This window comes from Bubalus kerabau, chromosome 4 (assembly GCF_029407905.1).
Source record: "Bubalus kerabau isolate K-KA32 ecotype Philippines breed swamp buffalo chromosome 4, PCC_UOA_SB_1v2, whole genome shotgun sequence".
NCBI classification, from domain to species: domain Eukaryota; kingdom Metazoa; phylum Chordata; class Mammalia; order Artiodactyla; family Bovidae; genus Bubalus; species Bubalus kerabau.
The window spans coordinates 171883357-171898891 of NC_073627.1; the positions used below are offsets into that span (position 1 = coordinate 171883357).

The 15535-nt window shown below is 47.8% G+C and overlaps 1 protein-coding gene across 1 annotated transcript; it reads right to left on the reverse strand.

The window, feature by feature from the left end:
• Positions 1-4691: 4691 nt before the first annotated feature.
• SLC46A2 (solute carrier family 46 member 2) lies at positions 4692-15011 on the reverse strand. The gene is made up of 4 exons (XM_055579351.1): positions 13781-15011; positions 12363-12446; positions 11819-11975; positions 4692-4898 (listed from the first exon to the last, which is right to left on the reverse strand). The coding sequence occupies exons 1-4, from the start codon at positions 14898-14900 to the stop codon at positions 4841-4843; spliced, it is 1419 nt and encodes a 472-aa protein (XP_055435326.1). The 5' UTR covers positions 14901-15011; the 3' UTR covers positions 4692-4840.
• Positions 15012-15535: the final 524 nt, after the last annotated feature.

Below are 15535 nucleotides of genomic sequence, written 5' to 3' on the forward strand. Positions count from 1 at the left end.
CCTCGAGTCATGTTCCATTTGTACAGCTTTTAGTACATGCATGACTTTTAATCCTATTTTCTCATTTTCTCTAAGGAGGTATCCGTTTATAGGCAAGAATCAGGATATGCAAAGCAACAGGAAAAAATACCAACTGTTTTATTCTTCATTTCTTATCCTCAATTTACCCTCTCCTACATCTTACAAGATGGCACTGATCTGAGAAGATGAAGAAACCACCTACTGTCCATCTGTAACTGTGATTGGCAGGAAGGCTGGCAGCCGGCCTAGGTAACTACATGAGGGATTTCTTCCCACTTTATCCCATAGCAAAGCACAGTGTCATATTCTGAGTCAGAGCCAGTCATTGCCTTTTTTTTTTTTTTAATTGCTATTTTTAAAAAAATCTGTAAAGGAGAAATATCTGTGGTTCTTTAGTGCATCTGAGTGTGTTGTAAATCAGAGACCACAATGCTCAGTTAGGCTTACCTAATGATGGCCATGCACTGGAACTAGACTGCCACTGGTGCTAAACTTGGCTTTTTGACAGTAGACATCATTAATATAAGACTTGAGTCACACAAAGTGAGGCAGTAAGGTGTGGGTAAGAGATGTGAGATCAAGTCTTAGCTCTTCCACTTACTAGCTATGTAGCTTTGGGCAAGTTCCATCTCTCTGAAATTCAGCATTATTATCTTTGAAATGAAGACATGCCTTTCCTGAAGGGTGGCCGATAGGACTAGCAATAATGTCTACAAAGCACCTAAGCGTCTGCTGGGCCCTCCTTATGTCATAACCCTTATGGGAAGACTTATCCTATTACTTGTTCAAATCCAGCCAACTTAAATATCAGAGATGTTCCCGTAAGAATCCTTCCTGTGTGCTTTACTGAAAATTTATGTATTGCCAGTTGAAAATTTTAAAGGGGGATATATTGTTTTTTAAAACTGTTTTCCTTTTAAGAAGATTATGAAAATAGTATGCTGGAAGATTGTAGTCAGACTGAAGGTCTGGGGAAATAGAAGGCAGTGGATGATAAACTAGAAGTGATAGAAAGGGAGATGGATTTCAGTGGTGAGGCGAAGAGGTCAGAGATGACTTGGTGATTTCCAGCCTGGGAGCTGGGAGGTGACGCCATTTAAGGAAACAGGAACTCAATCAGCAGAAAAACATAAAAGATGGAGTAGGCTTAGATGGTGGGGTAGGAGAAGAATTTGGTTTGGACTTACATTTGAGGAGACCCAGGGGGAGGTGTTGACTAGATTGTTGGAAAGAGAGTTCTGGTAGACTAGATTACCTGGGAGGAAAACCAAGGGCAGGACTTTGGGGTCCTCAGGAATTAGGGATCCTGGGAGAGGTGGAGGGGGGCTCAGGGAAAGTTCGAAAGAGAAGAAGATCTCCATAGATTTGAATAGTGGTTTCTAAGCTTGAGAACTTGTGAAAACACCAATTTGGGGGCCCCACCCCTAGAGTCTGATGGTATTTGTCTTTTTCTGATTGACTTTGCTTAGTATGGTAATCTCTAGGTCTCAGATCAAATTAGAGAATTTGCTTTTCTAACAGGTTCCATTGGATGTTGATGAAGTTGATCCAGGAACCACACTCTGAGAACTAATGGTTTAGAACATCTGCTGGAAAGACCTGGAGAAAGCTGAAAAGTTTTGAAACTACTACCCTGGTGACAGGTGGGGTTGAAAAAGAGTCAATACTCTGGTGTTGTGAGCCCAGCTTAGGTGAACACCCACAAGTTTATGGCAGGGTCAGTATGGACAAGTAAGGACATTTTTCTAGATGTTGAGAGCAAGCTTGAATGCAGAAGCTAGTGATTAGATTCATTTAGGTTGGGGGACTGGTCAGGGGCTGGGGTGGAAGGCAAGGCCTCAAGAGGAATGAGCAAATTGATTAGAGCTTGCCTAGAGCGTGGCCTTGAACTCATTTTCCCCATCGCACGTTCTCTGCTCCTGTTGTCTGTCTGAGCAAGGACCTCTGCCTCCCTCCGAGTTGCCTGAATCCCAAATCTGAATCATTCTTGCCTCCATATGCCTCACTCTCTGCAGTTCATCCACTACCCACTCCTGCTGACCTCTAGCTTCCAAATATTCCCCCAAGTCTGTCTAACCTTTCTCCATCCTCATAGCTTCTTACCTAGTGTCAGCCCACTATCACCTTCAACTGGATTCCTCAACAGGCCTCTGTGCTTTTTCTGCAAGTCTTGCTCACTCCTTCCAAAGCCAGTTCCTTCTCAGTGCTACCAAAGTCCTCTTTCTAATATACAGATATAAGCATTCGACATTCTTGCCCAAAACCATTCAACAGCTAGCCTATTACTCTAAAGAGAAACTGATTCTTCCTTTTTAAAAAAATTTTTATTTAAGTATAGTTGATTTACAATGTTAATTTCTTCTGTACAGCAAAGTTACTCAATTATACACACACATATATATATTCTTTTTCATATCCTTTTCCATTATTATTTGTCACAGGATATCAAATGTAGTTCCTTGTATTATATAGTAGGACCTTGTTGTTATCCATCCTATATATAATAGTTTGCTAAACCCAAACTCCCATCCCTTCCCTCTTCTACACCACCCCCACCGCCCTGCCTTGGCAGCCTCAAGTCTCCTCTCTGTATCTATGGGTCTGTTTTTGTTTCATAGATATGTTGATTTGTATGGTATTTTAGATTCCACTATAGAAGTGATATCATATGGTATTTGTCGTTCTCTTTCTGACTTTGCTTAGTATGATAATGTCTAGGTCTATCCATGTTGCTGCAAATGGCATTATTTCATTCTTTTTTATGGCTGATTAGCATTCCATTGTATATATGTACCACATCTTCTTCATCCATTCATCTGTCAATGGACATTTTAGGCTTTTCCTTGTCTTGGCTATTGTAAATAGTGCTATGAACATAGGGGTGCATGAATCTTTTTGAGTTATAGTTTTGTCTGGGTATATGCCCAGGAGTGGGATTACAGGATCATATGGCGACTAGTTTTTGAGGAACCTCCATACTGTTCTCTATAGTGGCTGTCCCAATGTACGTTCCTAGAAACAGTGTAAGAGGGTTTCCACACCCTCTCCAGCATGTGTTATTTGTAGACTTTTTAAAGATGGTCATTCTGGCTGGTGTGAGGTGGTAGGTACCTCACTGTAGTTTTGATTTGCATTTCTAAAGAGAAACTTTTTTAAAAAAACGAATGTGTTCACTTTTGGTTGCTCTGTGCCTTTGCTGCTGCGTGAGGGCTTTCTCTGGTTGCAGTACGTGGGCTTCTCATCGTGGTTGTTTCTGGTATTTCAGAGCACAGGCTCCAGGCATGTGGGCTTCAGTAGTTGCAATGTTTGGGCTGTAGGGCACAGGCTCAGAAGTTGTGGCACACGGGCCTAGTTGCCCCATGGCATGTGAAATCTTCCCGGACCAGGGCTCGAACCTGTGTCCCTTGCATTGGCAGACAGATTCTTATCCACTGTACCACCACGGAAGTCCCTAAAGAGAAACTTTTTAAAGGCTCTGTTTTGATGTTCCTCCTCACTGTCCCCGCTCACCTCTCAATTCCAGCCCCCTGGATACCTCTCCCTCCATCCCTCTTTTCTCTCTTCATGTTGATTTTCTGTATTGGGGGATATTTTCACCATCAGGTCTTCCATCATGTTCCTTCTGCCTGGAATTTCACTCAACATCCAGCCTTGGTAACTCATCTTTCCAGTTTTATGCCACTTCTCCCGAGAAGCCTTCTCTGCGCTCTTGGATTTGGGTTATATGCTCCCTTATGTTAGTGTCCATTATAAGATACATGACTGCCTGTTGTTCTGTCTGCTCCACCCACTAGGTCAGACACTGGTGGGGTAGGACCTGTCACAGGCTTGCTCTACCTCAGCACCTAGCATGGTGCTAGGATCCGAGTAGATGTGCCTCGAAGTTGTGGACCAGTCCATGCAGGGCATCAGTGATGATAACAGACTCTGAGCCCAAATGCTCTGAGATCTAAATGCATTCTCTAGCTTTAAGTTTTATCCTAGTCTGAGAATGCCGTGTCTGAGTTCTAGAGGGAAGCTGACCAAAGAGACAGTGAGTCACACACTCATGCTATGGATGTTGATTTATTAGGAGGTGAGTCTTTTATTCACGTAATTAAAAAAGTAAGTGCCTCAAAATAAAATGGTGTTAGCATATCTCCCCTCTCCTTTCACACCTCTCACTTTTGGAAGTACTATTGATGGAAAGTATTCCTTTGAAGAAAGCCTTTTTGATAATTGCCTTCTTAAAAACAAAACTATGCTGACTTCAAATGCCTGAGCCCTAGATAGCTCCCGAGTCATTCATGCTAACAAGGCCTGAGGGAAGAAAGCTAAACTTTGTTTTCAAGGTTCTGTTTTAATTTTAAAAATACTGAATGACGTTCACAGTTGGCAGTTCTTTCGAAAATTCCCTTCCTCATCCCCCTCAGGTGGTTGACTGCCTTTGTGTTCTCACACAGGACTCCTGGGTGACTAGTTACCATGGGTGGAGCCCCCAGAACATTCCTGGAAAAAAACTGGCTTCCATGTTGGATATGGCTGTGCCTGTGGCCTGTGTATCTCCCTTGAAAGTTCACACTCTGCTGTCTGCAGAACCCAACCTCTGCCTAATAGCAACATCTGAAAGCTGAGAAAGTGTCTCCATCACCAGTTAAGTGCTTTCCCCCACCCACCCAGGACCCCTGAGCCACAGCAAGTCATTCTGAGGCCTACTCTGGCTGGAACTTGGGTTCCTTGAGCAATGGATTACTGTGGACACGAGTTCCTGGTCCCGTCCTTGGTCTTCAGAGGGAGTCTGGCCATTGCTGGTGTTTCTGGGTCCCGCAGATCAGCACCTTCATTTCTCTGTGATGTCTCCAGGCTGCAACCACGAGGCTTGCTTATAGGCCACGATGCTGTAAGAATTTACAACAGAGAATTACAGGGGAACAGCTGAAATGGGGAGGGAGGGTCTCTAGCCATCTCTCGGAGACTCTGTCCATTATGGCAGCAGAACCGCTGTACTCTCTGGAGGAAAGTGGCCCCAGAGAATTTCCCTCACTCCAGCCTCCTTCCTGTCCCATAATATGGAGAGCCCTTTGCATCTACATTTTCCCTTTCTTGGAGCCTCTTTCCATCTCACTTCTGTCTGATGATGCACTCCCATGCGGACCTCAAGCTCAAGCTTCACTCATCCCAAGCGGAATTAGCTGTATCCCCTTCTGCCTTTGCATTGCCCTTTTCTCTCTTCCATAAATCATCACATTGTTTAAAAATACTGGGAGATGAAATGGACGCCTAGGAATGAAGAGCTGTATTGAAGTCTGGAATCTGTGTGACCTTTGGCATGTCCTTCAACCTCTGGCATTCTCCTTCTCAACTGTTTGAGCTCTAGGAACCCCAGATTCTAAGCTGGAACACAGTTCTTCCTAATGGATGGACCACATCTGGAGCTAGTGGGTGGGGTGTGGGCAGAAATCCAAATCCTTCTAAGGAAAAGCTTTGTAGAAACTTCCAAACACAGATTTCCTACCGTCTGTGAGCCCTAGGGCTCTCCAGGGAGGAGCACTCACTATTCTTAAAGCTCACTGTGTGTCAGAGCTGGCGAGAGGCGAGTAGAGGCAGGCAGCCCAGGACCACATGAACTGTCCCAGGCCCGACTCCACAGCTCACCCCAGCTGTGGGACCATGACAGCAGAGCCCCGCGCTTGGTGAATTATTTTAAAGCAGGACAAGAAAACTTTTCAGCATTAAGATTCTCTGCCCATTTGAGTAACTATCTCCTCTGCTTTAGAGTGTATTGTGCACCTGCATTGTGTTAACTTGATCCCCTTAGAAGACGCAGGAATTCCTACTCGCTGGGGAAAAAAAAAAAAAAAGAATTTCTTCCTGGTGGCAGTAAGGTAACCCCCTGGGAAATAACATTCCTTTCTCAATCTTGTAATAGGTCTCAACCCACCGCTGACCTTGTTGGACTATGTAAACTGTCAGTATGTTACTTTGGTTTGTCCCGCCCAGGTCCATCTTGGGAAATGTTTAAAAATTGAAGTATGTTCATTTATAATGTGTTTTTTTCAAGTGTACAGCAAAGTGATATATATATTCTTTTTTGGATTCTCTTCCATTATAGGTTAGTAGATATTGAGTTCCCTGTGCTATACATTAGGCCCTTGTTTACCTATTTTATAAATAGTAGTGTGTATGGAGGAGGAGGAGATGGCACCCCACTCCAGTACTCTTGCCTGGAGAATCCCGTGGACAGAGGAGCCTGGTAGGCTGCAGTCCATGGGGTCGCTAAGAGTTGGACACGACTGAGCGACTTCACTTTCACTTTTCACTTTCATGCATTGGAGAAGGAAATGGCAACCCACTCCAGTGTTCTTGCCTGGAGGATCCCAGGGACGGGGGAGCCTGGTGGGCTGACGTCTATGGGGTCACACAGAGTTGGACACAACTGAAGTGACTTAGCAGCAGCAGTGTGTATATAGGAGAAGGAGATGGCAACCCACTCCAGTACTCTTGCCCGGAGAATCCCGTGGACAGAGAAGCCTGGTTGGACTGCTGTCCATAGAGTCACACAGAGTCGGGCACAACTGAAGCGACTTAGCATGCATGCATGCATGGGAGAAAGAAATGGCAACACACTCCAGTATTCTTGCCTGGAGAATCCCAGGGACAGAGGAGCCTGGTGAGCTGCTGTCTATGGGGTCACACAGAGTTGGACACGACTGAAGCAACTTAGCAGCAGCAGTGTGTATATGTTAATCCCAAACTTTTAATTTATCCCCCACCTCCTCCACAAAACGTTGTCTCACAAACATAGAACTGTAACTGTGCCTTGGCATCTTATAGGTAGAACACTCCTCGGCGTTTCCTGAAATAGTCTCCCTCTGGGTTATAATCCTTGGATTAGCAGGACTAAAATTTTCTATTTCTTCCTTAGATTGACTGTTGATCAACTTTTGTTGATCATGGTGGTGGCCAACCCCTGACATGGAAGCTCAACAGGCAGCTCCTGGGTGGTCAGTACTGCTGCGTCACACCCTGTCAGATTGTTCTTTCATTAAAGACTTTGAGTGCTTCTTATGCACTAAGCTCTCTGCTGGACACAGGGTACAAGGTCACTCAAACAGGCGTGGTTCCTGCCCTCAGGGAGCCTATGGTCTAGTGAGCAAGCATGGAAAAGTAAATCACTAAGTAATCGTCAACTCTCATGCTCTGAAGGAAAAGTATAGGAAGCTGTGCTGCTGCTAAGTCGCTTCAGTCGTGTCCGACTCTGTACAACCCCATAGACGGCAGCCCACCAGGCTCCACTGCCCCTGGGATTCTCCAGGCAAGAACACTGGAGTGGGTTGCCATTTCCTTCTCCAATGAAAGTGAAAAGTGAAAGTGAAGTCGCTTAGTTGTGTCCGACTCTTCGCAACCCCATGGACTGCAGTCTACCAGGCTCCTCCATCCATGGGATTTTCCAGGCAAGAGTACTAGAGTGGGGTGCCATTGCCTTCTCCATAGGAAGCTAGGGGAGCATATCATAGAAGGGTCTAACTTAAATTGGGAAGGGAATTTTCTCAAATCCTCTTTGAGAAAATGGTGTTCAAGTTAAGACCACATCTAGCTATATTAAGAAAGACGTGTGAGGTGTCCAGCTTCTCAGTGGTAAAGAATCCACCTGCCAGTGCAGGAGACACAGGTTTGATCCCTGGTCCGGGAAGATCCCACGTGCCAAGGAGCAACTAAGCCCATGAGCCACAGCTACTGAAGCCCGCGTGACCTAGAACCTGCACTCTGGGACGAGAGAAGCCACCACAGTGAAAAGCCCTTGCAGGAACGAAGACCCAGCCCAGCCAAAAAAAAAGGACATGTGGGTAAGGAAGGGGGAAGGGCACGACGGGGAGGCTCCTGGGGCTGAAGCGGAGAGGGGAGGGTGGTGAGTGGCAGGAATAGCAGGCTGGAGAAGAGGGTGAGGCTGGACTATGCAGGACCTGTGGTCCACTGTGAGACAGTGGCGCTTCATCCTAAGAACTGTGAAAGCCAAGTACAGAGCTTTGAGCAGGAGATGATGCGAACTGGTGTCCACTCTAGGGAAATTTCTCAGGCCACCTGGTAAAAAGAGGGTGGATGGATGCAGGGAGATTGGCTCAGGGGCGAAGTTGATTCCCCAAGTGATTTGGACTAGGGGTAGCAACAGTAGTTTGAGGCATATACTGGAGGTAGAATCAATGAGGCTTGATGGATGGGAGGTACGGGAAGATGAAGAAGCAGGAGGACTTTGATGACTCTCAGATTTCTTTCCTGGCTGAGTGTGATGCCATTTAATGGGATGGGCAAGACTGGAGGGGAGCAGATGTTAGGAGGGCGTCAAGGATGCAATTTTGGAAACTGAGATGGTAATTTGAAATTTTGAAAATAATTTAGATTACTTCGAGACGATGAAGTGAGAAGACAACCCAGATCTGAGCCCCAAAGAATTCTTCCATGTGGAGGTTTGTAGAGAAGTCAGAGAGGTAGGAGAAACCCGGGAGAGGAGGTGTTAAGAAAGCCAAGTGACAAGTGCCTTCCAAGGAAGGAGTGACCCACAGTGTTGGGGGCCACTGAGAACCGATGGGGAGAGGATGGCAGGGAGTCCAGTGTACTCGGCTGTGAGGAAGTTGGATCTCAGCGCAGCCCTGGAGGCATTGAACAGGGAAGTCAGTCTGGAGTGGGTTCAAAGTGAACGAGTGAACGAGAAGTAAGCAAATGCAGACCAGCACTGGAGAACATGGCTGGGGGGAGGAGGAGGCAAGAGGGTAGCAGACCATGTGTCAGTTCTGATAGGAAGAACTCAGGAGATGGAGTTGGTAAGTAGTACAAGTAAACTCTAAGGGGAGAAAAGGTGTGGCACCCAGATACCCAGTGACTTTTCTGAGATATACCGTCAAATAGTGACTAAGAACCAACTTCCCGGGTTCAAATCCTGTCACTGTCCCTTATTAACTGTGTAACCTTTGGCAAGTTACATGACACCTTAGATTTTGTTTCTTCATCTGCAAAATGGGGATAAAATAGTAATTGCTTCAGAGGATTGTTTGAGAAGGTTAAAACATATGAAACATTCAAAGTAGTGCCTGGCACATAATCAAGGCTGTTTACATGTTTGCTATTTTTATCTTTGAGAGATTGAGGGAGGGGAACGGGATGGGTGCAAAAGAACTCAGGCTTAGAGGTCTACTTTGAAGAAGAGGAGCCCATTCGCTTCTGATGGCAACTATGAACCATAAGGCAGCAGCTGAGTGCATGTGTGATGAGGGGTTGGGGGCTTGCGGATGGGCAGAACCAGACAGACATTCCCTCGGCATCTCCCTGCTGCACATAACGAAGAGTGAGGAGGCGAGGGCAGGTTCTCACAGTGCCGTGAAGTTGGCTCACTTCGGTACCAGGAAGGGCTGGGGCCACAGTCACTTATTGTAATGGAGCTGTTGGCAGCTGGGCTCAGCAACCGCTCCTCTCTACCTTCTGCCCTCCTCCACTCCCTGCTGTGACATGTCTTCCTGGGCTTTTCTGTCTTTGGAATGTAGCTCTTCTTTCTGCAGTTCTAGAGTTCTACTGGTCTTTCCTGTTGATCGTGCTTAATGATTGGTGGTGCAGCCTTGGCCTCTTGAAAGAATTTTTCAAGATTTTGTTCATTTAGTGACTTTGTGGAGGGAAAAGTACTAGAAACACTCCCTTTCTACCAAAGGTTCTCAACCTTGGTTATACATCCAAATAAACTGGAGAGCTTTAACAAATTCCCATGCCCAGGCTATATCCCAGATCAACTGAGTTAGAATCTCCGCAGGTAGGATCCAGTCCATCGTAGTTTTTTAAATCTCTCCAAGTGATTCCAGTGTGCAGCAGGCAAAGGAGGCTTTGTTAGCACTTGAGTCCCTCTACTGCTAAATGTCTCCAACAGAGGCATCTACTTGAGTGCCTCAATTCACGTAAGCATTACTACTTACGATTGGTTCAAGATACTGACCCGGCTTCTGTGGTATAAGATGATGAAGATCCTGTATATCTTAAAATTCCATGCACACAGTGTAGGACTGGGCCCAAGTCCACTGGGGTGAGGTGTCCCCAGCTGGGGTGAGAGCAGCCCGCCTGCTTCACATACCCCAAAGTCTCTTTAAAAAGGGAAAGCATTGAAACTGTAGAAAGGAACCATTTATTACATATTCTCATTGCTTTCATTTGTCTGTTTATCTCTCTAGCTATGAGATATTAACTAGTCTAGTCAGACTTGTTTTCTTTTGTTGTTTTTGTTGATCTGTTTAGGTCAAAGAGACTATTTCACACAACTGCCAATCAAACAGAACTGGGTAACTTCCAAGTGGCACAGTTATTAATCCATTACTCACTTGGACAAAGAGCTGGCACTCCAGAGAAGTTTGCATTGTGGGTCAGGTCTAGCTAAGCCCAACCCATTCAGCCAAGACTCTCATGAAAACAGGGGCACATGAAAAGGCCTAAGGCCTGAACAGTTTGAAAATGAAAACTGGCAAGCGACGGCACTGGTAATCAAGTCTGCTGTTTTGCACAAATTCTCTCAGCTGTTTGATCTTATTCTCTCAACTGTGAAATCAAAGAACCCTTATGATTGATGGCTTCTGTCTTAGGAAGCTCAACTTTCTATGTAAGCACATCAAGCTCCACAGTGTGATGCGAGAATCCAAAGGCGGCCCTTTTCACCATCCACTTCCCACTTTTTCCAACCTACCTTTAGCTTTTCCCAACCTGCCTTCAACCCTTCTACTCTGCAGCCTACAACACCACCATTAATGATATGGAGGGCTCCAGTGTGCTACCAAGCAGGTCCCTTTAAAAAGCAGATCTATATCATGTCCTTTGTATCTTATTGTCGATATCATTACTGCGTTCCTTTCTCCTCTGTGGGATTGATACAAGCATGAGAAAAGGGCCTAAACAGACCAAAGCTCGGCTGTCTAATATGTAGCCACTAGTTACATTGGCTTCTGAACTCTTGCCTTCAAATGGAGTCCAAGTTGAGATGTGCAGTCAGTATAAATACATACGGGATTTCAAAGCCTTAATTCAAAAGAACTCATTGATTTTGTAGGTTGATTCCAAAGACATTTTGGAGCTATTGGGCCAAATCGAATATATTATTAAAATTATTTCACCTGTTACTCGTGTTGTATTTAAACGTGGCTACTAGAAAATGTAAAATCATATAATATGGCTTGTGCTTGTGGTTTTGTATTTCTTTTGAATGGAGCTGGTTGAAGACCAGATTATTTCCTGTGGTCTATATTGGTGATAACCTCAGCTGGCAACTCTCCCCATGGGCCTTTGTATCTCCGGCCTTCCTCCTGCCTGTTATCCCCCAGAAGGTAAGCACTCTTGTTTTACAAATGAGACAATTTCCCCAGAGAGCTTAGAGGAATTACCCATGTCCTGCAGGGGTGCTCAAAGCCCTCCCAAGATACAGAGAAGAAAGAATACTTGAAAGTGAGGCCAGATGACTGTCACCTAAAGGAGACTCAACGAGGTCTGGGTGATTTGAGAGGGTTTTTTATCCCAGCCTCTGATTACAAGAAAGTGTATGAGGCTCCTGTTACAAAACTGCCAGGAAGTGAGCCAGCATGTCGAGGCCCTCTGTTTATTACTTATGACTTTAGGGAATTCCCAAATTACCAGATTACTAGTTTGGGGGAACAGAAGTTTTTCTTAGTGGGAGAGCCTACTCAGAACCCATTGTGTAAATGTGAAAAGGAAATACTTTATGATAATAGGCTGGAAAGGCTCCAACAGTCCTTGACCTCAGCCCCAGCCCAAAGAGCAGGAACTGCTCCTGTCTTACCCAATCGGTAGGATGGCCAGGAAGGAGAGAAAAGAGGAGAGCGCAAAGCAGGTGCCGATGAACTTCTCCATGGTGAGCTGATAGATCTTGTTGTACAGCGTGGATGTCACCACCCCAGTCAGCGTCAGGGACAGCTGCAGGGTGACGAACACCTTTCCTGTGGAAGGGACCGAGGTTACCAAGGTTACTGTGCTGTCGCTCTGTGTTCCCTGATAGCTGAGTCTCTGGGAGGCTCTCCGGAGCCCCCTCCCCTTTCCCTGACTCCCTCTGTGTTCACGGCTCATGTTACCAGGATTCTGGCCTCCATCCAGTTGGCTCTTCCCATGGCCCGTGGGTGGCAGTATTTTCCTTGGTGGCTTTTCAATGGCAGACTTTCCCAGTCTTTCCCTGCTCCTGCTCTCACTCCTTCCGCCCTGGATGGACACTAGTGTGTGCCCAGTGTCTTCAAGGCTGCTGCTGGAGCTCTCTCCTGTGCCTTCTGTCAGTCCAAACCCTGTGCCTCAAACCAAGTGGCTCTGAAACCTCTCAGATTCCTTTCACTCACCATAAGAGGAACCCTTGATGAGTTTGGACATTGCTGATCGGATGGTTGTGATAGGGATGAGAGCGAACAGCATGATGGCCCGAGCTGGAGAAGAAGCACATGAGAACACTCTTCACTGGAGCCCAGCCTTGGCCAAAGAGTAAATCAGAATAACAGGAAAACCTCCCTTAGAAGCCGCCTCCCACAGTCCTTTCGTGGCCCCACCCTGCCCCAGGGCAGGCTGACTCCCTGAGTTCCTAGATGGAGCTGTAGATGCTGCAGACCCATCTTGAAGGTGGCAAGGCACCTGGGACATGGTGACAGGTGGTGAAGGGCGTCTTTATTGGCAGAGTTAAGTGGTTTCTAAGGAAATGGAGCTGATGTCGCTCAAGTGACTTTCAGCTCCTTGCCTCCCAGGAGGGAGGTGTCTGCCCTTACCCTACATCATCTCTGAGACGCAGTCTCAGAAGCTTTGGCTGCATCCAGAAACGTTGCCACTACCACATCTACTACACCCCGCTCTTCCCTGTAGCCCTGCTCATCATCCTGATGTGTGTGTGTGGCGAAGGGGTGGGGTGGGGTGGGAGTGGCTATAAGTGATGGGGAGGGAAGAGGAGAGGTTACTCAGGCTTGCACTTGGCCTGTTTAACTGGGAGCTGGCTAAAAGTAATCTAGCCATTTTGTGAGATGTTTTTCTGAGCTGTGTGACCTCAGTCAAAGGGTGGTCTCTGGGAACGGTCTAGAGTTGTTCCATTAGCCACTGGCAAGTCACATGACTACTTAAATGAAATAAAATGAAAAATTCTGTTCAAGTTGCACTAGCCACATTTTAAGGGCTTCATAGCCACACATGGCTAATGGCTATTGTATTAGGCGGAAACTTTACAGAACATTTCTTTCACTCTAGAAAGTTCTATTAGAGCCCTGGTCCAGAGTGCTCTGCTTGTGGTTGTCTGTGTCCTCAGAAACTTCATTCTGCTTCCTTGAGGGAATGTATTATATTGGTTGTGGAAGGCATTTATGGAGGATTTTTCTCTTTTTGAAAAGCCTGTGCTTGACCTGAAATGATTTTAATTAAAGGACCTTTTCAGCTGGAATACTTGAAAATGTTTTATCCCTTTAAAATCGGGGAGATAAACTCAACCCCATCTCTTCCACTCAGGGCCATCCTAAAGCCTCTCCTGACTCCCGGCACCACTGACCATCTCTCCCTTGACTTCCTAGAGCTACGGACCCCACTCTGATTACATTTCAGTGGACAACACAGATAATACAGCCAAACTCAGGTGCACATAATCCTCTGTCCCTTGTGCTTCCTAGGTAGCAGACATAATCTCTGGTGCTGAGCTGTGACAGACCACAGCACCGCGGGTGTACGCCCCGTTACTTAGGGGATCAGCAGTGGCCTCGTCCTGCCTCCCCAAGAATGCCAGACTCACCAATGTAGAACATGTATGTCTCTTTCACAAAAGCCAAGAGGAGGGCTCCTGACGCAAAGGAGACCATTCCGATCATGATCATGGTGGTGTCCTGGAAGTAGCGGGAGAAGACCAGCACGCCCAGGAAGCTGGTGATGAAGATGGTGTACCCCGAAGCCATACCATAGCCCACCTGCACTTGGTTCCAACTCAGAGGCTCCCTCAGCACAAAAAGCGGTATCACGTCCACTGTGCCCACCACTGCCAGGTCATAGATGATGGCGCCCACAAAGAGCAGGCCAATGATGATTTGTTTGGACTTAGCCATTGCAGGAGGTGGAGGGGGCCTCACCACACTCTGCTTGTCTGTCTGATCAGGATCCAGGGTGTCATACCTGCCGACGGTGCCAGGCACTATATCCACGGCCTTGCGGGGCTTGGCCTTGGACTCGGGGACCTTCAGCACAAACAGGCTGTACAAAAGGGCACAGGTGGCACAGCTTACACTGCAGGCGGTCAGCACCAGGCCCTGCTTGGAGTGCCCGACCATCTGCTTGAAGAGATGTCCCGAGACCATGCTCCCGCAGAACCCCGCCAAGCCCAGGATCAGGTCAATCACAATGAGGCGCAGGGAGCGGCGGCCCTCGGAGGAGCTGAGGGATCCCAGGGCCATGACCCCTGACCAGAACGCAGAGAAGCCGCCGCACAGTCCGGTCAGCGCAGCCCCTGCGTACAGCATCTCCACGGGCCAGTCCAGCAGCACTTTGAGCAGCAGCACGAGGCGGGAGAGCAGGAAGCCCAGCAGAGGCACGCAGATGGAGACCTTGCGGTGGTAGCGGTCGCTGAGCCAGCCCAGCCCGTAAGCCGACAGGAGGGGCGTCAGGCCCATCACCAGGTGGTAGACGATGTAGAAATTGGAGATGGCCCTCTGCTGTTCGTCCTCAAGAGCCCCCCGAGGCGACGGGCTGGAACTGTGATTAGAGGAGGGCCCAACTCCGAAGGACGCTTTCACCACGAGGAGCAACCCCGCGTCGTAGAGGGAGGTGGCCACCTGCGTGGAGGCCACCACAGGCTCGATCCAGGTCCGCACGTGGAGGAGAGGCAGGGGCCCCCGCCACGGGCAGATGCTCCCCTGGCACATGATAGGGTCTCTGATAGGGGGATGGAGGCACTGGCCGGCTGGCCGCTGCGGCTGCTATTCCCGAGGGCTGGGGCTCCGGGTTCGCATGGGAACCGGGTGAGCTGAGCTGAACCCGAGCACAGGGCGCAAATGACAGCAGCCAGCCCTGCGGTCCGGTGACCTCCCGGACCACAGCCACTCCTCCCCGGACCAAAAAAGGCCACGCTCCGCCCCCGCCGGGGGAGCGGGACTGGCAGCGGCCCAGGGAAGCCACGCGTCTGGGGAGCGCACAGCGAGTCCCGGCTCGCGTCACGCTGCTCTGATCCGCGCGCATGTCGCTGGGCGCTCTCCCCTGGGACTTGCCCAAGCCTGGCTTGAGTTCCCCGGGCAGGAAGCAAAATTCTGGCCCTGGAAGGCAGTTTGGAATAAGCAGTGGGGTGCCTAGGAATCTGCCTGGGATCAGTGGAGGGGAAGGGCAGTGAGGTTTTATTTAAGGGGTTTAAAAGCAACGGGGACCTACATGCTGTAGGGAGCCCGGGTAGCGCCAGACTTCGAGAGAAACAAACCAGTCAACCCTCAGGAGCGCTAATCTCTCTGATTTCAATCTTGTGGATAAATACCTAGCCGCGGGATTGCTGGGTCATAGGATAGTTCTG

What these genes read in the sequence shown, in the direction of transcription:
- SLC46A2 (XM_055579351.1), bottom strand. Translation starts at nt 14,900, where the DNA reads ATGTGCCAGGGGAGCATCTGCCCGTGGCGGGGGCCCCTGCCTCTCCTC. An exon ending in GACATACATGTTCTACATTG is followed by an intron (nt 12,447 to 13,780) that starts GTGAGTCTGGCA and finishes CTTCTTCTCCAG; the next exon opens with CTCGGGCCATCATGCTGTTC. An exon ending in CATCAAGGGTTCCTCTTATG is followed by an intron (nt 11,976 to 12,362) that starts GTGAGTGAAAGG and finishes TCCCTTCCACAG; the next exon opens with GAAAGGTGTTCGTCACCCTG.